Here is a 20,793-nt window from a genome sequence, read left to right as displayed (position 1 = left end):
GCCCTCCTCCTTGCTCAAGAAAGAAAGGTCAAGGAGAAGAGCAGAGAAGAAATGGCTTTCTGGAAGGAACCTAATCAGTGGGAAATAATCTAACAAAGAATAAACACAAAATCATACTGTTTCAAAGACAGAGGCCTGATTCCTTCTGCCTATTTTGAGATTCAGCTAAATTGCCAGTGTCTTCTTGATTTCCTCCAAGATCATTTCTTCCTATATAATCCACACATACTATTGCTGTGTTCATCAAAACACTTCTGTAAGTTTTTTACTTAATGAAAAGCAAATTTATTGGGGACATAACTCACTTTTACACAAACTATCTTATTACATTTATTCACTAATCCTTTTTCATTAAGTGAATAAAATACAGAAGATTTGAAAACAGTGAAATCCCATTATGTAGAGTTGATGCTATCATCTGTGATAATCTCCTCCCTCTCATTTTTTTCTATATAGTATGTGTGTCATTAAGTCGGTGTGTGTCTACTCTCGCACAGGCCATGGATAGTGGGACAGTTCCTTACGTGGGAGAGGCATGGGGGGCACAGTCTCTGTCTATCCTAGCTGTGCAGGAGGTTTGCAACAAGGGGGATGGGCACCAGGATGCCCTCAATTTTACTCTGAGTTCTCACTTGCCACCGTCCCTTGGGTATGTGCTGACAGGTTTCCATGTTTCTGAGGTTTGCTGTAATGCAGTCTCTTTGATTTTTAACTCTTTGAGATAGAGGCTAAGGGGTGACCTCAGCACTGACAGGTGCTGATCCAGATTGTTCTTCATGGGGCCTCACACCTCTTAGAATCTCTGTGCTGACCTGCAACATGTGGACCTTATATGTGCCTTTCATGCAAACGACTATGCCAAAGTCTGCAGCTAAAGGCACCGACAGCTGCCCTGGTCTATGTGACCAATGAGGACATCTACTCTTGATAGGCAATGTTTGGGAGCTATGTAGACACTAGCACTTCCAGCCGTGTCCACATTTGCTGGAACTCCCTCCCTCTGTGACTAATGACCCCATGGCTGAATGGTGAGTGCCGGTCAATGGTCCAGAGCATCAACATAGGGACCCATGCCTGGGTTCACATGTTGTCTCCTCCACGTAGGAGGTCAAGAGCTTGAGCCATTCATCTCAGCTCTGCCTCTATATGAGGAGATGAAATAGTAACAAAGCTCCAGATACAGCCATGGAGGGAAGAATGACTTATGTAGTCTGTGAAGATGAGAATCTTTTTAGAAAGTGAACCAGGGGAATATGTTGTGTAACTCGGTAAAAGCCTGAGGAAACACACCACGCACACATACTTGCATTCACAATCAGAGCACACACACTCACCAAAAACACTCTCAAACTTCAAGCACACAAACCCCACCACCTAAAAGTCGTCACGGCTGCTGGCCACAGTAGAACTGGCCAGAATTCTTTCCTGCACCACACTCCCTTCCACTACAATCCAACTTTCATTCTCGTCAGGAACACAGATCTGGGGGCCTTCTAGACCAAATGGGCAGGAAAGCCCCACCATGGTCAGCACCCAGATTTAGCCTCAGCAACGGACTGAATCCTGAATACATACCTTTTTCATCTTCTGCATCTACCTGCAATTAGAGAGAGAGGAAAACAACAACACCAAAAAAAAAACACTGTTAGGAAAACATCATCCTGGACAGGGCTTGCACAGGGCTTCTGTTCTCTTGATGTCTTTAGGACAGCAGACTGGAAACCTGAGTTAATGACCCCAAGAGAAAACATACAGAACACCTGTGAGAAAGTTTGATTCTTCATGGAAGGTCTCCGAGTATACTTGGATTGGCAAATGCAAAACTCTTTTTCAAGGAGGAAAATTCTATGCAGAGGAAAATGCTCCCTACTCTACAGTTTATGACTAATGCTATCTTTTTGAATGCCCTCTTGAAGCAGGAAAAATTACGTAAAAAGCTCACACTCGACAATCTGCCCACCAACTAAATTGTCTACCATCTGGAGTGTACATGTGCACATCTTCATGATTTAATTGTGCTAAAACAAAATAAATCAACATTTCCATTGCAAAGGAAGATAGCAGAGCTTACATGTGGAATAGATGGGTCCTTCTCAGAGGCCTTGTCTCCAGAAGGCTCCTCCACCACGACATCAGGGGCGGCTAGGGAAACACAGAGCAAGTGTCAGTCATTGCTGATGCTGCCCAGGATTTACTCAGGCAGCTGGGCCTGATGTACACTTTGGACGGAGAGTGTGGAGTGGGTGATTGCTAACTACAAACTGCAATGATCAGCAAGGCTGTCTTCCTGGGTGGATGAAGGAAGGCACAAAAATGGAACAGGAAAAAAGGAAAAAGCTCTCGGTTTTCTAGCTAAGGGTTAACTAATTCATGTAAAATGGTCAATCTGACAAAGAGTAAATACTAAAATGCATGGTATGATTCAAAGACAGTCATATGACTTTTCTATGCTTTTGAGATTCAGCTAAATTGTCACTGTTTTCGTGATTTCCTCCAAGATCATTTTTTCCTCATAATCCATACCTGCTATTGCTGTGTTCATCAAAAACGCTTCTGTAAGGTATTTAACTTAATGCAAATCAAACTTATTGGAGACATAACTCACTTCTACACAAACTATCCCATTTATTTATTCACTAATCCTTTTTTATGAAGTGAATAAAATACAGAAGATTTGAAAAGAGTGAAATCTCATTATGTAGAATTGATGTCATCATCTGTGATAACAACTTCTCTGTCATTTTGTTTCTATACAATGTGTGCGTGCCATTGAGTCACTGTGTGTCCTCTCTCAAATAGGCAAGAGACAGTGGGACAGTTCCTTATGTGGGAATGGCATGGAGGGCACACCTATTTGAGCTCTTCATGGAAGCTGTCTCAAGTCCCTTTGAATTGGCAATTACAAAATTCTTTTTTCAAGGAGGAAACGGTGCTGCTGAGGACGCTGCTCGCAGCACTCCAGTGTGAAAGTAATGCTGTCCTTTTTGAATGCTCTCTTGAATCAGCTTTCAGGTGGTCATAGACTCTCACTCAAAATTCTCCCATCTAGTAGATTGTCTCTATCATCTAGCAGGTATGTGCTCACATTTTTAGACTGTAATTTTATAGAAAAATAAAGCAACATCTCCATTTCAAAGGGTGGAAGGCCTTCTTACCTTAGAAGCAGATGGGACCTCCTCAAAGGACCTCACTCTAGGAAGCTGCTCCACCGTGGCGTGAGTGGGAGCTACGGGGACACAGAGTCACTGTCAGTTATTGATGGTGCTGCTCAGGACTGTCTGAGAGAGCTCTGCTTGAGGTGGTTGTGGGGCTGGAGAATGTGGATGTGGATGATAAATACTATGGTTTGAGCTTCCACTGGGATAACCTCATAGTGGATAAAGGAAAGCCAAGGAAAGAAACAGGCAAGAAAGAGAAATAGAGCCTTTGGCGGTCTAGTTAAAGGGAATCTAATCCATTTAAAATCATCTAAAATGCATGCTATGTTTCAATGACAGTGTCTGATTCCTCCTGTCCTTTTTAAAGCCCAACCAAATACTTACTTTTTCTTCAAATGTTAGAACCATTTCAGCATCCATGCATTCATACATGTTGCTAGTGTCTTCAGCATGTATAATATTGGATATTTTGCTTTTATTGTGATGAACTTTACATCATACTTATGCTGCTTTTAATCATTTGTGACTATATCGGTCAGTAGCATTGATTACATTCACAGTGCTGTGGACCCATCTCTGCTGTCTAGACTCAAAACATTTCTCAGGAATAAATCACTCTGCCTTGACCCTCCTTCCACCCTTGTAATCTCTACTTTTCTGTCTCTAGATATTGGTCTTTTCCAGAAATCTCATATAAATGGAATCATAAATTATTGTACAGGCCTGATGTCACTAAGCTCAGTATTTTTTCAGAGTCTATTCATGTTGTAGCCTATTTTAACATCTAATTTACTTTTATGGCTGAATAGCATCCCACTATGTGCACACATTGCATTTGATCGACTCATCATTTGGTAGATTTTGGGGCTCTTTCCACCATCTGGCTATTGTGAATAATGCCTTTATTAACCATGTTTCTGTGGGAGAGAGGTGATACCCTGGAGGAGGAGGCTGAGCCACAAAGAATCCGAATCTATCATGCAGTCTCCAGCTCCTATCTTTCAGTCTCTGACTCCATATACGACACTTCCCTCCAATCACAGCCCCTCAGAGGACTAGGGATGCCCAATTTGTGGCCATCCTCCCCCAGTGTCTGTCCACTCCAGCTGTCTAACTCTGAGCCTTCTCCATAACAAGGGACCACTCTGAGTCACCAGTGGTCTGGGTGACTCCCAAGCCAACTCAGAACATTCTGGACCAACTGGCTGCCACACGACATTTGAAAACTTAGCTTCCCTTTCATGACCAACCCTGGATGTGGAGTTGATGTCCACGAGCCAAGAATGTGGTACCTTAGTGATTCAATGAATTAAGGCTGAAAGCTCCACTGTTTGCTATTGATCTGAGCAACCGTCTGAGCAGCCTGCGCCAAGGCCTGGCTGAGAGCAGACTCTGGCTGCTCTGGCTCTGAGTGTGCACCTTCCCTGCCCAAGTCCTTCTTCAACAAAATTCAGTCTCTTCTACTGCCTCCTCCAACCCTACACTGTGCAGTGGCAGTGGACTGAGTCTCATTTCCTCTGAGAGGAATCTCTCCTTAGTGACAGCCTGTGACCCCACACCAGGACACTCGCAGAGAACCACCAAGACCCTCCTAACCTCTGTCACCAAATGTTCATTCCTCTTACCCAAAGGCACCGTCCTTTCTCACCACTCTCCAAGGCAGCACCCAAACACCCAGGAATTCTGTCCACATCAAACCATGGAAATCCCACTGTGAATTTCTGGTTTCTTCTCTTTGTAAAACCTCTTGATTTAGAATGCTAATGTTTGGTGTCAAATTTTGGCATTCACATTCAGAAGAGTTGACCTGTAATCCCTCTTTCCTGTCATGTCTATGGTTGGGGTGGTATCAAGATTCTCCCTACCCAGGGAGAACAGTGTGGGTGTGTTCCCTCTGTATCTGTTCACTGGAAAGTGTATACAAAGTTGGCACTAGGAAATAATACATTTTTCTAAATTTAGAAAAATATTTAAGGCAGCCTGCTTGTTAGAAGAATCAGAAATATCAATAAAGTAATAAGACAAAATTTAAAATATTTATAACTCTCTAGATAAATCCAGAATGGTAGAAATAATTTTAAAAAGATGAGGAATAATTTTCAGAAAAAGCTAAGCAGCCCATTTGAAAGAACAGCATTCAGATCAATAGAAACATACCTGTACAACAGTTCCGATTTCCTGTCTTTAGGACTTGAGGTGTGAGAAGCTACTAATCTATCTGTTCTCTCTCAGCTCATAGAGAGACAGCTGGAATGAAAGGAAAGATGGACATCATCACACAACCATAGTGCTGGGCCATCAAAAAACTTTCAGGGCGAACACACACTGCTGCTCTGTAGACAGGTGTGTGTTTACATGGACTGTGTGGCATCTAAGGGTACATGTTTTGTTTCAAAAACTGAATCCCAGACCCTCATATTATTATTTTGTTTATGAAAACAAGTTATGAGAGAAAATTTCCTGGCCCAAAAATACAGTTGATAGTGAAAATTTCAGAGTGAAGAGGGACAAAGCTAACATGTTGAGAATAAAAAGTGCATCCATTCTTGATTGGAATACCATCTTCACACATTTCTACTATTTCCAAGTCACCAGACATTTCTAGGACAATGTAAAATACATTCCAGATGAAACAAAAAATAATAATAGGAATTCAATTTTAAAGTTATATTTCTCTATTAAGCATATAATTACTTATGTATACATACATATATATATGTATATTTAATATCAAATTATACAAACACTGCATGACTGGGATTCGAAGCCTGTCACTATGCTTTACTGCCTCTTTCTACTTTTAAAGGACTCCATGAATATTAGCGTGGACTGACTGACCTACCATGAAACATCTCTAAGAGATGTCACTGTCTCAGGTTCCTGATCCTATTTAAACAGAAGCTTTCTCCTTCCTCCTTTCAGGTGGAGGCTCACTGCATGCCCCACATTCTACCACTTCCCAGGACAGGTTTCTACAGAGTCTACCAGCCTGATGATACTTTGCCTCCCTGATGCCTCAATTTAGCATCCTGCCATTACTATTATTTCCCTTTCTGGCATCTATCACAACTTTGAATTATATAATTTTCTGTGTGACTGTTAAATACCTGTCTTCCTAACTAGACTGTAAGTTATGTGAGGGCGGGGGAGTGATTGGGACTTCATACTTTTTGAATAAATACACTCCCCTTTGGGATTTCGTGAGCTTGAATATAACCATCTAGTCTTGACAGAATACTTTTCCATCTCTTTTTCGCATCGCACATCCATTATGAAGGAGATATCAACCCAACTACAAATTAAGTCTCAACAATGAGGTGAGGCGGTACAGGAGGCGGTACAAAAGAGGGATTCTAGTTATACCTGGGTCAAATTCTAGTATTCGGGCCAAATCCTTCATTAAGCTCAATTTCCTCATTTATCCAGCAATCATTATTCATTGCACATAATATGCTACTCTCCTGGACTCTAGGACAGAGCAGAGCAGTAACAACACGTGATAAAACGAGAGGGACGGCGGATGAAAAAGGGAACTAGAGTAGGGAATGTGTATTCTGAGAAAGGGGGAAGGTTTTAATTTTAGAAAAGGATGTCCAGTAAGGCTCCTAGAGAAGGAGGCATTTATAAAATGGAAATACAGTATCTTATTTCTCAGGCTTATGGAAATGATTAATATGAAGACCTGCAGCTTTTTAAACAATCTTCCGTAGGTCCACTTTGGACCTGGACCTAAGAGATCTCTAAGGAAGAGACCTGGCATCCAAACAGAAGGGGAACGCTCGGCGCCACAGAAGAGAGAGCTGTCCACGGTCCCGCCAGGAACAGCGATCCCGCGCGAAGCTGGGCTCGGCGGAAACGCTGGTCAGGGTAAAACGCTGACACTGGTGGAATTGTGACGAGGGCGGCACTCAGGCGAGCCGCATAGTTACCGTGGCAAGGACGAGCGCCTCGGAAGAGGATGCACCCATACAGTCTGTTGGGCGGCTGAAGACAAGGTGTGGCCTCCAACGGTAATAGAGCTGTGGCTTCTGGGAGAGACAGTGGCGGGACTTCCGGCGGAGACAGGGGTGTGGCTTCTGGCGGAGGCGGAGGTGGGACTTCCGGAGGAGGCGAAAGGTGGGGCTTTTGGCGGAAGGGATCTCTCCGCGGCCAAGAGACCTGGAAGATGCTACGGACATTGTGGTGGTGGTTATGTTTCGGGTTGTGCAGTCACCTAGTAGGGCAGGCAGAGGCCCCGAGTCCGGTGGAGTCATCGGAACGGAGCCGACCGTATGCGGTGCTGCGTGGGCAGAACCTGGGTGAGAGACTGCGGCCTAATGGGCGGCAAGGTCAGGCCTGCGCTTTCGCCTCTTGGGGCACCGGAGCCTGGCAGAGGCGAAGAATGAGTGAGGGCTGGGGCTACCCATGTTACCTCCTCTCCGAAGGCCTGAGTTTTACCGCTCAGTACAAGGCCTGGTACACAGTAAGCTTTCAGTATGTTTAGTTGCATGAATAACCTCCGCGTCCGGAGACCTGGGTCTCATTCTGGGCCCCCTCCTCTCTGGTTGTGTGGGCCCAGGCTAGCAACAAGGAGCATACAATATACCCTACCCCCTCTTTCCTAATGGGGACAATAGTCATAGTAATAACGGTAATTGACATTTGTTTCGCAATTCCTGTATACCGTGTGTTGTGCTAAGCGTTTTGCATACGTGATTTCATTTAAGCCTCACAGTAAATAAGGGTGTGGTTTTCAGCCCTACTTTATAGCTTTTTAAAAAAGTCAGAGTGGCGAAATTTTTTCCCCGAGGTTACACAGCTAGAACCTAGGTTTTGTTTGGGAGCAACTCTTCAACATACACATACACACACATGCATACATATGGATGTACATGGCTATGGAGGGAACCCTGGAGAGTAAACCTTGGCAGACTTCAAAATAACTGCCTCTTCTTTAGCCAAAGCCCTCCCTTTCCACTGCACCTCATTAGTACATCTGTATATCTACAAAGTTGCTGCATAATATCTTTTCTGGATTATTTTTTGACTCTACACGAACTCATTGTCTATTGACCACTTACTGTGTACCTAGCACTCTGTTGAGTGGTTTCCATACATTATCTTCCTTTATCCTTTGGAACTTGAGTTTTTCAACCTGGGTACTACTGGCAGGTTAGACAAGACTATTATTCATTGTTGGGCTGGGGAGAATGGAGACACTATCCTGAGCAATGTAATATCTTTAGCAGCATCCCCAGCCTTTACCCACTAGATGTCAGTAGCATATCCCATTCCCAGTCCAAGTGATCGAAATATCTCCAGACATTGTGCATGTCCACTGGGGTTAAAATAGCCCTGAGTGAGAACCACTGCTGTCGGACAGTACTATTCAGAGGATGATCTGCATACCAGTGGGGTCTACAAACTACTTGTCCTTTGCAAAGAGATGACTACATAAGTTAAGTGTGTAGAAACTTAACATGTTGACATTGTTGCAACATCCAAGCAAGTAGAGACCAGTTCTAGGTCCCTGAACTAAAATGATTTGCAGGTACTAGGAGTTGCTTATTAGTCATGCACAGTAGGGCTATGTAATGGCCTGGGACAGATTAAAAGTTACAAAAACTAGTCTTTCACCACAGGTCATTTGAGAAACACTGCCCTAGACAATCTTGTGCAGTGGGTATTTTTATCTCCGTTTTTACAGAAGAGGAAACAGACACAGGTTATATAACTTACGTAAGATCACAAAGCCTGTAAACGTAGATGAGAACCCAGACAATCTGACCCCAACCCTGAATTCTTGACCACTGTGCTGTGCTGCCTGTCTTGGTCATAATAACTGCTTTTATTTATTGTGTGCTTATTATATGTCCAGCACTGTATTAAATGCTTTTCATAGGTTACCATAGGCTTAAAGAAACCCTTGTGAGATGAGTTTCATTTTCCCCATTTTATAGATGTAGAAAATGAAGCTCAGCAATGGGAAGTGACCATAGGGAAGGAACTAAATAGTCCTAAGGTTCTGCAGGAGCCTGCCATTCAGGCAACTAATAGTACATGCAAAATGTGGGACAGGTAAAGATGGGAGAATTGATCAAGCCCTACCCAAATGAATAGCTATCCAAATGGATAGTGAGTACCTAACAACTCATGGTTTCAAACTCACTCTTTTTTTCTTTTAAGATTTCTATTCTCCAATTCCAGCTCCCCTGCATTCCTGCTATGGGAGTTTTAATTTGTTTAGAGCCTTTCAAAAATGCAAGAAAATGGTTTAAATAGAACAGACAACTTTAGGTCCAACTGCAGTCAGAACCTTAGAAACTTGTGGAACTCAGGACTTTGAAAATTAGGATAGGTATTTAGGTAGCAAGGGCTATTTTGAGATATGACATTTAGCTCATGTAAGTCAGATTTTGTTTAACAGACCTTTGAAATTACTTCTGGCCTTTGGGAGTTCTGACATACTGTCTTTGTCACCTTCTTCATCCTCTCCTACTTCCTCACCAAAAAAAAAGATGAGATTTCCATATGGTCAGTTTTTAATAACTGGGTTAAGTGTGGGGGAATTAAGTAGGGGAGGTCATAGATACTCCCAAATTACTGATTTAGACAAAACTGTGGTCAAATTTTTGAGAGTAACCAGACTGGAGAACATGGTTAGGCTCCAGCTGGAACTTGAGATGGGTCCACGTTCATACAAACACATAAACATATATTTGCTTGTTAAAAGTAATATTTTTTAACCCCTTCCACAGACCCTGAGATAGTCACACACATGGAATTGCATGTCACTTCCAGCAGGATGCTGGTTACGTTAGCTTAAAGCCCAGGTCCCTATATCTAGTCCTGTACCACAGATCAACTTGAATTATCAGTTGTAGGTCTCATTTCTCACCTGAGCACCTTGTAAATTTTAGATGAGAAATTTACTCTTAAAAACATAGTATTGCTTCTTTGATCAGAAGGCCCTTGCCAAGACTCTATAATATAGAGACTGAAATACTTTATTCTTTATTGAATCTCCACTTTTTATAAATGGCTTTAAAAACATGGTTGGGCTCCCTGCTGTTTTTTTCAGTTGTCACTCTCTGCCTACACCCCTGTCTTTAAACTTAGCATAAAAATCCATGTTTCCTTCTGCATGGACTGGCTGCAGCCTTCTTCTCTGGCTTCATTTCCTGTTTTTCTTCCTTCACTGCTGCCACCTCTGCCACTCTTGCCTCCTGTTCATTAGCTTTCTGGCTTGCTCTGGCCTTGCGGCCTTTTGCTTGCTAATCCTTGGGCCTGCAGCACTGTCCCTACAAATCTTCACATGGCCAGCACCTTCACTTCGTTAAGCTCTCAGTTTGTGTGTCCCCTCCTCAGATGCTTCCTCCACGACCACACTGACTGTTGCCAGCCCCTTCCCCATCATTATCACATTACTGTTTTCTTCAGGGCCCTTCAGGCTATGTGAAATGCTCTTATTTGTTTACATTCTTCCCCCCTCCTTCTCATACATGGAGACATGCAGAGAGAGGATCTGTTCATGGCTGTTTTCCCCACACCTGGCACAGTGCTGCCTGGCACTGAGTGGCATCTGGTAAATCATCGCTGGGGAATGGAGGACTTACAGAACCTGGAGTTTCCATTAGGAGGTAACCTGTATTCCTTTTGCAGTGCTGATGGGAACCATTTTCTGCATCCTGCTGGTAACCATGATCCTTATGGCATTTTGTGTCTACAAGCCCATTCAGCGCCGATGACAGCCGAGCAAGCAAGTTCTCTCCTACGAGTATTTGGGAACAGAATAAGTTACGCTGCACACGTGTCAGTGGAGAAGTTGGAATCAGAACTTTGCTGCTTAAGCATGCTCTTTGGTTTGGACAGTTGGTAAATGCTAAATTATTTAGAAAAAAACATCTAGCAGTTATTTTTTCCTAACACTGTAATGCAAAAATTGGCCACTGAATTTGCTTCTCAGTGTCTCTTTTTTCTATCTGGCTGTACTTTTTAAAAATAAGACCTGAAGCTCCAAGTTTCAGATCAGAGATGGAGTACTCGTGAGAAAGAAAACTCAGTAACTTTGTGAGTTACATAAAAACTTCTTTGGAAAAGACTAATCATTGATGTTTGAAAATATTAAGATAAGAAAGACTTAACATGTAGATATTCCCTACTGAAGAATCATTTGGTAACAATGGGTTAAGAATCACAAATGTTTTAAATTATACAGAGTTGGCCTAGAGTGCTCTGGCTGCAAAGCAGTGTCAGCTGCAGGGAACTTATGCCATCAGTCTTCATGCAGCATCGAGCTCTGCACTCAGATGCCCGCATTGAAATCAGGGTCACATCAGTCAGGCTTATGATTGCGTGCACCCTTGGGCTAGAAGGCTGGGGTTGGACAGGAAATGTTATTAATTGGCCTGAGAAGGAACTCATTCTACTCAAACATATTGATCTTTCTTGTACTGCACTTAAGTCTTCCCAGCTCTTGGCCTAACACTTGGTGGCAGCTTTTCAGATTTGGAATCTAGAATACTCAACAGGAATTCTTTCTTTTCAGCTCTGCATGGGGAGGGCTCATTCAATAGAAGAGCCTGTTTATTTTGCCAGGCAGAATGGCAGGTGGGCATGTGTTTACACAAATTTAATTTCAACTTTGAAAATGCTGCTATTTGTTTGCACTGTTGGTGAACTGGATTTTTCCCACTATTGAAACGATACTTTCATACTTAGAAAGTGATTATCAGTATTTATTTTAAAGGTGCTAGCTTTAATTTTGTTATTAAATTGAAATGCTTCAATCTTATGCTCCAAGCACAGCACTGATTTTTTTTTTAACTACCCATACTTAATGTGAAATAACAAAGTTGAGATCCTGTAACTCTGACTTATTTTGTTTGTAACCCATCATTGAGCCATTAGAATGTTAACTATTCTGTGCTTATCAGCAAAATATCAATTAAAATTAAAGTAAAATCTTACATGCTGTTTTACTCCTAATTATTTTCCAAGCATTTAAAATGTAGGTGTGTGTTTGAATCTGATTTAATCTTTTAAGGAATCACTGTGACATGAAATTTTAAATTCACGTGTGAAATAACACTATTGCCCCAAGGCAAAGCATCATTCAAGAAAACTGAGCCATAATCTCTCAGGCTGGGCCAGGGGTCAGAAGACCTAGATTCTTATCCCAGCTCCAATTATAAATAGGCTTAACTTCTCTAGAGTCATTTCTTATCTGTAAAATGGTGACACACAAACTTTCTTTTACAATTATAGTAAAGATGAAATGATTGGGAAACTAATACAAATGAAGGTAGGATTACTAGTTGGCCTGTCCCCTAGAAATCTGTGGTTACTGACTGGAGGGAGGAGTGAGAAGGATTCTGAGAAGGACTCGAATTGACAAAGTCCCACCTCATCTGTAATGCCATATTTTGATATATCGTTTTTAGGACTTTCAAAGGAAACAGTGAAAACTTGCCAGGCCCATAAACCTTGCGACCTGTTTGTTCAGTAATCACCGGCCAGGTACTGGGATCGTGTTCATTTTATGAAAAAAAACCTTGCAATAGTTATTCCACATACAAATGCAAAACCCAGCCTACATCTCCATTCCAATATACCATCTGTTCAGTATGAGATTTCAAGCTAAAGAAAGACAAAGAATCCATAGAGGCTTATTACAGAGATGAGTAAAGACAAAAACATCAGTTCTGGGAGAGAGAATCAATTATACTAAAAACTTTTATGCACCAGAAGCTGACCAACTAGAACCTTCAAGTGGAATTATTTTCCTGACCATCTACGGGGGAGACAGGAGCCAAACCCGAGACCTCATACACTGAACTATACTCAGAAGACCAACTGAGTATCCAAATGAACACATGATTTGCACCAATCATAAAAATGAGCTATTTTAACTTTCTTTAAAGTTGAGATTAAGAAGTCTGCAAGTGCTGCTTGAGATTTAGGGGCTCTGGAGTCTTACAACTATATTACATTTTTTCCAGCTGGACCTCAATCTTAAAGCTACACATATTTCTAGACATGGGCCTAGTTTGGACTTTGAACTCCATCACTTACTGCACTGCAAATCATTTGAAGTTGCCATAACCCAACTTGTCGTCTTTGATGTCATCTAAGTTCAGCAGGAAACTGGGACCAAACTGGTGGTTATGGTTAAGTCTTTCCTGTCCTTATTTACAGACTTAGCTTCCTTAATACCTCACCTTATATATGGTGTGATGAGCTTGTTTATGGAGCAAAGTGTCTTAGGAAGTTTACTTAGTTCCTAGCAGTGTCTTACACGCAGAAGTTGCTCAAAATTTACTGCTGATATTGAGCCACCCAAGTGTTAATGAACCTAAAGAAATTTATTTTAATCAAACAACCCATAGGTATTGCATCTTAACCTAAGAAGAGTAACAGTTTTCTTCATAGTGTTCCACTGGCTCAAAGTATTTCTATTTACTTTCCCCCAAAAAACAAAGGAGCTTCTTCATTTTCCCAGAAATACCAAGGCCTCATTTCTGGAACCAAACTTTTTTTTACTGGTTCCTGCCTTAATACCAGTATATTTGGTGTAGGGTAAGTCTGGAAGCCCTCATCACCAGAACTTCTAAGAACAGCCTCACAAAGCACTTAAGCTTCAAAGGAGAGATCACGTTCGGTCACGTTAGGGAGCTGATATTGGCATGGCTTCCCTTACTTCACAAGAGCCAGTCCATCTCCAAGAGGAGGACAGCAGAAGTCTCAGAGCAGCCCTGACACTGGCTTGCTTTTAGTTCCCATCTGAAACAAGCAGCGTGGGGCATGTGCACTATATGATTGGGCAGGAAGGCTGAGAGGAGCATGTCACTTTTGTAATATACAACTGAGCATTAGGAGGGCATTCTAATGTTCCAATAATATAATAACAGGAAGTGTGAGTACATTCAGTGACTAGAAAAACAATGAAAAAAGACTCAAAGGCTGTCTAGGTATTGTATGAGCACCCTCTAAGGAAGCAGTCTTTATTTGCATTTTAAGAGTGAACACATGAAAAATGCTGCAAACAGATAGACAAAAAGCTCGGTCCCTTTTTAACTGACTTCCTGGGATAAAGTCAGAGACATCAGCAAGCAGCACAATGCAAACATAAAGATTACCTATGATTCACCTTAGTAAATGATGTGGCCGGATTGCAGCCATTTCCAATAAGTGTCTTCACTCAAGGTAAATACTAAACAAATTGCCAAGGTGCGTATTTGAAAATGTGATGCTGAATATACTGGCCTCGTGTGCGGAGAAGGAATTTTGGTTAGACTATGACAAAAAAGGCAGATGGTTATGTGGACTCAAAAGCACAATTCTTTGTGACTGGGAACATTTTACTGGTAATGCCAACTGTATGATACAGAGTTCAACTGGAACAGTAGTTTCTCTTCCCATCCCCAAAGAAGCTCAACAGATAGTAAACTGAGGCAAAACAGGCAGATATTGTTTACCAGGTCATTTCAGTGCAGCCTGTGGGAATGAATACAAGGCCGGAGTGAGGGTGCCCTCAGGTGTATTCCCTAGGGTTCTGTATGTTGTGCGATGGTTATTTACAGAAGTGTTAGACAAAATAGTTAACTACTAAAGGTATCCAAAAAAGGCCTGAGAAAATCTGGTTAAAATGTATAACCTTGTATTGCTACTGATGGGAGTAGTCATTCTTTATATCTTTTAAAAATAATAAAAAGATTCTGTTAAAAAATATATTTATCCAGAAAGATGTTGATTTGAACTCTAAAAAGCAATGTGGAATCATCGTTTTCCCTTCTGAATTCAGGGCCAATGAGTTCTGTTTGTAGTTCCCTTTTTAACTTCCACCCCTTCCTCTCCAGTGAGCCGAGAGCATGTAGTGGGTCTTCCTAGGCCTCTACGTGGATGTCCTGTACTAGAGGCAGCCTGGAACACACACACTTGGTTTGGTTCTATGCTGTTCTGGTATTTTGGACAGCCTGCCCACTTCAAGAACAAAGCTCAAGTTCTCCTCCCTGTTTCTTCAGGGCCAGGATTAGCTGCCTTGGATTTCACCTGGAGGATCCTGCTCTCAAAAGAACTGCCTTTACAAATTCAAATCAGATCTCTCAACAAGTGGAGTGAGGTGGTTTGAAACTATTAGTAATTTTTAAGGCTAAGGCAACATCTGTGGTTATTAGTACATCTTAATTTGATGCAAATAGTTAACCCTAATCTAAAATAGATCCTTTACGTATCTCCTCTTTAATTTTAGCTGAGGGTGAAAGGAATAGAATATGGTGGAGATGGAGGAGGAATAGTGACAGTATCCTAGAAACCCTGTAAAAATAAAAGAGTAGATCGGCATAGATTATCCGTTTCTTTGGTGAAGTGTAAAGAAGTATCTCATAAATTTTCATAAACCACACTCTACAAAGGCTGCTGTTCTCACATATAAAAGCACCCTGACTCTGCAATAACTTGTTTGGTTATCACTCCTTGGTAAAAATTAATCTACAAACCTGCAGGGATTGGGGTTTTTGTCTAAAGCTGGTAGTAAAGATGTGACCTGCAAGCCAATACAGCTAATGGAAAGTGATGATGCTCTCCTCCCCTTAGCCTGGAGATGGGGTCTGCCAGTCCCCAGCCCCTTCACCGGGAGTGTCGTGGATGGAGCTTGGAGTCCCTGGTCCTGCACCTCTGCGTAAAGAAGGGGACAGCTGCCTTCTGCTGTGTACATGTAATGTACAGTCCCTCAGCCCTAAGGCCCTGGTGACACAGCACTCGCCTACAGCCCAGAGCCTCTGCTTTGTGCAGTGTGTGGGCAGAAAGGTCTATTTCTCCGTGAGAGACAGCTGTAACACTTGCTGGAGCTCCGCCTCCTCCTCCCGTAGCCGCAGCTCCTGCTCCTCCAGCTCTTTAGCAGAGAGCTCCATGGCCAGCTGCAAGTCACTATCAAAACGGCTTGTCTCACTTGAGGCACCAGGGCACAGGCTTTCCGAGCTGGTAAGGAGGCTTTCCTGGATGGCCCTGGGTTGGAAAAAGAGGGGGAAAAAAAATAGTGATAACCATCATCATCATGGTAGCACAGCAACTACATTTCTTAACTGCTCACCAAGTACACACTATGCCAGGCAGTTCATATGCTCTCTATGTGCATGATAACACTCAATCTCACATAACTCTGGGGGCGTAGGTACAATGACAAACTGGAAGCTCAAAGAGGTTAAGAAACCTGCTCAAGATCACTCAGCTACTAAGTAATGAGGCTAGGAACTGAACTTGGACCTATTTTAAAGCAAAACTCAGGTTTTGCTTTAACAGGTTTTAACAGGTTTTGCTTTAACAGGTTTTAACAGGTTTTCACATATGCCCAAAGTATAGGAAAACGCTTCATAAAATGAACCTTTCTGGTTTCCCTCCCTTTAAAAAAAAAAAAGAAAGAAAAAATCTAATCATCCCTGTGGCTCTCCCCCAAAATGTCATCATCCTTTAAATTATATAAACTTCCCATGAGGGCATCTAGACCCTGTGTGATCTATCATACAATCTTCTCAGGTCAGACCAATCAAAAAACATTTCATCAAGGCCTGTCAGCCAATGACTCTGGCCTGTAAACAAATCAGCAATTCTATCACCCATTCCTGGAAACTCAGCCACCAAGAGATTAAAGCTATTTTAATAAATAACTGCCAGAAGAGGAAGAAAGAGAGCTAACACACTTTATCAAGTCTCTCCTGCCAGGCACTATGTTGCATATACAAAGCGCCTGTGCCAACCTCAGTTTAATCATCAAGAGTCATGTCAATCACCTCTCATACTGGGAGTCATAGGCATGTGTCTCGCTGATCCCTCCATTCGAAGCTGGTTCCTACGAAAAACAAGCATGACAGACATGAATACCTCTTAGAAGAAAGAGGTGTCATAGTGATAAGAAAATGAAAGCAGTGAGAACAAAATAAAAAATATTTACATGTTCATTATTCATAGTGCTATGTGGAAAACTAACAGGAATTTGGGTTATCTCTAAAATGACACCTATATGTCAGGTAGTATATGGTACACTATCCCAATGAACAACTTTTCATTCTTGACACAAAAATCAATTTAAAACAGCTAACTTAGGCAAAATTTAAATGAACAAAGCAGGTTATTCTTCTGGAGCAAGATTAGAACACATAATTCTATATAGTCACGTGCCACATAACAGGGTTTTAGTCAAAGACGGACTGTATATATAATGGTGATATGTAATATAGCCTTGGTATGCAGTAGGCTATACCATTCTAGGTTCGTGTGAGTGCACCCTATGATGTTCATAAAACGACAAAATTGCCTAACCATGCATTTCATATCCCCATTGCCCATCATTAAGTGGCACATAACTGAATTTGTCATCTATGACTCTGACTACTTCCCTTTGCAAAATTTATGGTCAACAAGGTTTATATAGATATTGGAGGGTCGGGAGAAGCTCACCTATATAGAGAAAGAAAAAGCATACAGGACTGACAGTCATGTCCAGAGGCTGAGTCTTTTCCCAGGAGGCCTCCCAAAGGGACTATGACAATTGTGGGGTCTGGCCCCTGGCCCAGCAGCCTCAGAAAACTGAATGGCTCCGAGAACGGGTCCAGACGAAGGGGATGAGAGGGGCTCACATTACCTAACCTCTGAAGCTCAAGAATGAAGCCAGAATGTCAAAAACCTGAGCTGGGGAAAGCCACAGGAGGGAAAGGATGGAAGGGGCTGATGATAGGAGAGGAGGACCTCAATCCCCAGACTGTCCCTGGCAAGTGAGGCCCGGAGGAGGAGCCACATCAGAAGACAAAAGGCAACTGTTCTTCTGTTGGTCTGTCCTGTCCTTAGCTCTACTTTTAGCTAGAGACTCAGAGAGTTTGGGATTCTATCCCTTACAACAGAATAAAACATCTGAGTGAAAAAAAAAAAAATAACAAAGAATCGACCAACGTTTACATCACACCCCTTCTGATTGGTCTTCCTTGGGGAAAAAGTTGAAATTAAAATCTGCATACCTTCATAGGAGACTACTGAGACATAGATAATATTCTAGGAAAAATATGATGGTGCAAACTAGCATGAATTTACTATTTACGTACTAGAAATCTATACAGCATACTCTTGAAAGACGCATGATTATTAGCTACATGGTGAATATGAGAAAAAGGAAAGTCAGGAGACATGTTGTGAATGACACTGATGGGGCTATACAGATTATATGAGATATATGTCTCACACAATAAGCTTTTGTAAAAGACCGGGTGTATAAAATACAAAATAATCTCAATTGATATCATAAATATGCCAAACTTGTTATTTAAAGTAAGTCTTTCAGCTTAGTTAAAAACTGAGGCCAAATTGGAGGGCCCTGCCATTTATTCTGATAAATGTACCTGGCTCCTGCTGGATTCCAGTAAGCTCTGCTGGATGGCAAACTGCATTATCTCATAATCTTCATCCTGCAAATGCACGTCTCTGCCATTGTCCTGAATGTGGTAAGATTCAGGAATTTCAAACACAGACTGATCAACCTCAAAGTCTGTGACCGGGGTAGCTGAAATACAAAAGATGACAGTCCAGTATCTGAGTCAGTAAAATAAATTTCCACTTGGACTTTGTATAAACATTTTTAAATTTTAAAAAATGAAAAGATTAAAATGATTAAAATCAAGTTTGCAACTATGTGAGAGATTTTGAGAAACAATAATCTTGACAGATTCAGCCAACATTATACTTAATGGTGAAAACCTAAAAACTTTCCCTCTAAGATCAGGAACTAGGAAAGGCTGTCCACTATCACCACTGTTATTCAATATAACATTGGAGGTCCTAGCAAGTGCAATCAGGCAAGATATAAAAGGCATCCAAATAGGAAAGAAAGAAGTCAAACTGTCACTATTTGTGGATGACATGTTTCTCTATATAGAAAACCCTAAAGACTCCACAAGAACACTACTAGAAACAATAAGCATATACAATAAAGTTTCTAGATACAAAATCAACGTTCAAAAATCCACAGCATTCCGATACTCAAATAATGAAGTGTCAGAAAAACTGGAAAAAATAATTCCTTTTGCAATTGCAACAAAAAGAATACCTAAAAATAAATTTAACGAAACATGTGAAGGACCTATATAATGACAACTACAAGACCCTATTAAAACAAATCAAAGAAGATACAAAGAAATGGAAAGATAGTCTGTGTTCTTGGAAGAATCAACGTGGTTAAAATGACCATATTACCTAAAGTATTATACAGATTTAATGCAATCCCCATCAAAATTTCATCAGCATTTTTTAAAGAAATAGAACAAAAAAATCATCAGATTTGTATGGAAGCAAGACCCTGAATTGCCAAAACCATCCTGAGAAAAAAAGAATGAGGCTGGAAGCATCACTCTGCCTGACTTCAAATTATACTACAAAGCAACAGTAATCAAAACGGCATGGTATTGACAGCAAAACAGACACATAGACCAGAGGAACAGAATCGAAAGTCCAGAAGTAAACCCATAATTATATGGGCAAATAATTTTTGAAAAAGAAGCCAAAAACATACAGTGGAGAAAGGAAAGCCTCTTCAATAAACGGTGCTGGGAAAACTGGAAGGCCACCTGCATAAGAATGAAACTAGACTGTTGTCTATCACCACACACGAAAATTAACTCAAAATGGATTAAGGACCTGAATATAAGACCTAAAACAATAAAATGCATAGAAGAAAACATAGGAACTAAACTCAAGGACCTTAGACTTAAAGAGGATTTTTATGAATTTGACCTCAAAAGCAGGGGAAGTAAAAGCCAAAATAAATGAATGGGACTACATCAAATTGAAAAGCTTCTGCTCAGCAAAAGAAATCGTCAACAAGGTAAAGAGACAACCATCCAAATGAGAAAATATATTTGCAAGCAACACCTCCGAGATGGGCCTAATATCCAAAATATACAAAGAACTCATACAACTCAACAACAACAAAAAAAAAACAAACAATCCAATCAAAAACTGGGCAGAGGACCTGAACAGACACTTCTCCCTAGAGGACATACAAAAGGCCAATAAATATATGAAAAGATGCTCAACATCACTAGCTATTAGGGAAATGCAAATCAAAACCACAATGAGATACCATCTCCCACCTGTTAGAATGGCTATAATCAACAGGACAAGCAATAACAAATGTTAGAGAGGATGTGGAGAAATAGGAACACTCACACACTGCTGGTGGGACTGCAAATTGGTACAGCCACTATGGAAAACGGTATGGAGGTTCCTCAAAAAACTAAGAATTGACCTATCATATGATCCAGCAATCCCTCTACTGGGTATTTACCCTAAAGACTTGAAAACCCATATCTGAAAAGATATTTGCACACCAATGTTCAGCATTATTCACAGTGGCCCAGACATGGAAGCAACCAAAGTGTCCTACAATAGATGACTGGCTAAAGAAGCTGTGGTACATATATACAATGGAATATTACTCAGCTATAAGAAGAGATGAAATATTGCCATTTGCGACAACATGGATGGACCTCGAGATGATCATGCTAAGCGAAATAAGCCAGACAAAAAAGTTGAAAATCACATGATATCACTTATGTGTGGGATATAACCCTAAAAGCAACAAAGGATCAGGACAAACAGAGACTCATGGACATGG

At 41.3% G+C, this 20,793-nt stretch overlaps 1 protein-coding gene and 2 long non-coding RNA genes across 4 annotated transcripts in view; 1 reads left to right on the top strand and 2 right to left on the bottom strand.

Annotated features, from left to right (window-relative positions):
- The window catches only part of LOC105303953, a 14,929-nt gene extending 4,095 nt beyond the window's left edge, over window positions 1–10,834 (bottom strand). Inside the window, exons 1-6 of the long non-coding RNA XR_896948.2 lie at window positions 10,754–10,834; window positions 7,088–7,523; window positions 5,316–5,405; window positions 3,156–3,226; window positions 2,072–2,142; window positions 1,576–1,597 (exon numbers count right to left, since the gene is read on the bottom strand). This is a non-coding gene — a long non-coding RNA (uncharacterized LOC105303953). The remainder of the gene's footprint in view (window positions 1–1,575; window positions 1,598–2,071; window positions 2,143–3,155; window positions 3,227–5,315; window positions 5,406–7,087; window positions 7,524–10,753) is intronic.
- LOC111730591 lies at window positions 7,319–12,106 on the top strand. Its single transcript, XR_002776752.1, has 2 exons — window positions 7,319–7,456; window positions 10,800–12,106. It is a non-coding gene; the product is annotated as an uncharacterized LOC111730591 (long non-coding RNA).
- Window positions 12,107–14,104: 1,998 nt separating this feature from the next.
- Window positions 14,105–20,793, bottom strand: part of ANKRD13A (ankyrin repeat domain 13A) — a 32,648-nt gene continuing 25,959 nt past the window's right edge. For both annotated transcript variants that reach the window (XM_011377828.2, XM_011377830.2), the window contains exons 13-15: window positions 18,524–18,684; window positions 16,925–16,983; window positions 14,105–16,142 (exon numbers count right to left, since the gene is read on the bottom strand). In XM_011377828.2, the coding sequence (XP_011376130.1) occupies window positions 15,947–16,142; window positions 16,925–16,983; window positions 18,524–18,684 (416 nt within the window). In that variant the 3' untranslated portion in view covers window positions 14,105–15,946. The remainder of the gene's footprint in view (window positions 16,143–16,924; window positions 16,984–18,523; window positions 18,685–20,793) is intronic.

This window comes from Pteropus vampyrus, unplaced genomic scaffold, assembly GCF_000151845.1.
Source record: "Pteropus vampyrus isolate Shadow unplaced genomic scaffold, Pvam_2.0 Scaffold322, whole genome shotgun sequence".
Lineage (NCBI taxonomy): Eukaryota > Metazoa > Chordata > Mammalia > Chiroptera > Pteropodidae > Pteropus > Pteropus vampyrus.
The sequence above is the reverse complement of the archived record's forward strand: the minus strand, read 5'-3'. Positions and strand labels throughout refer to the sequence as shown.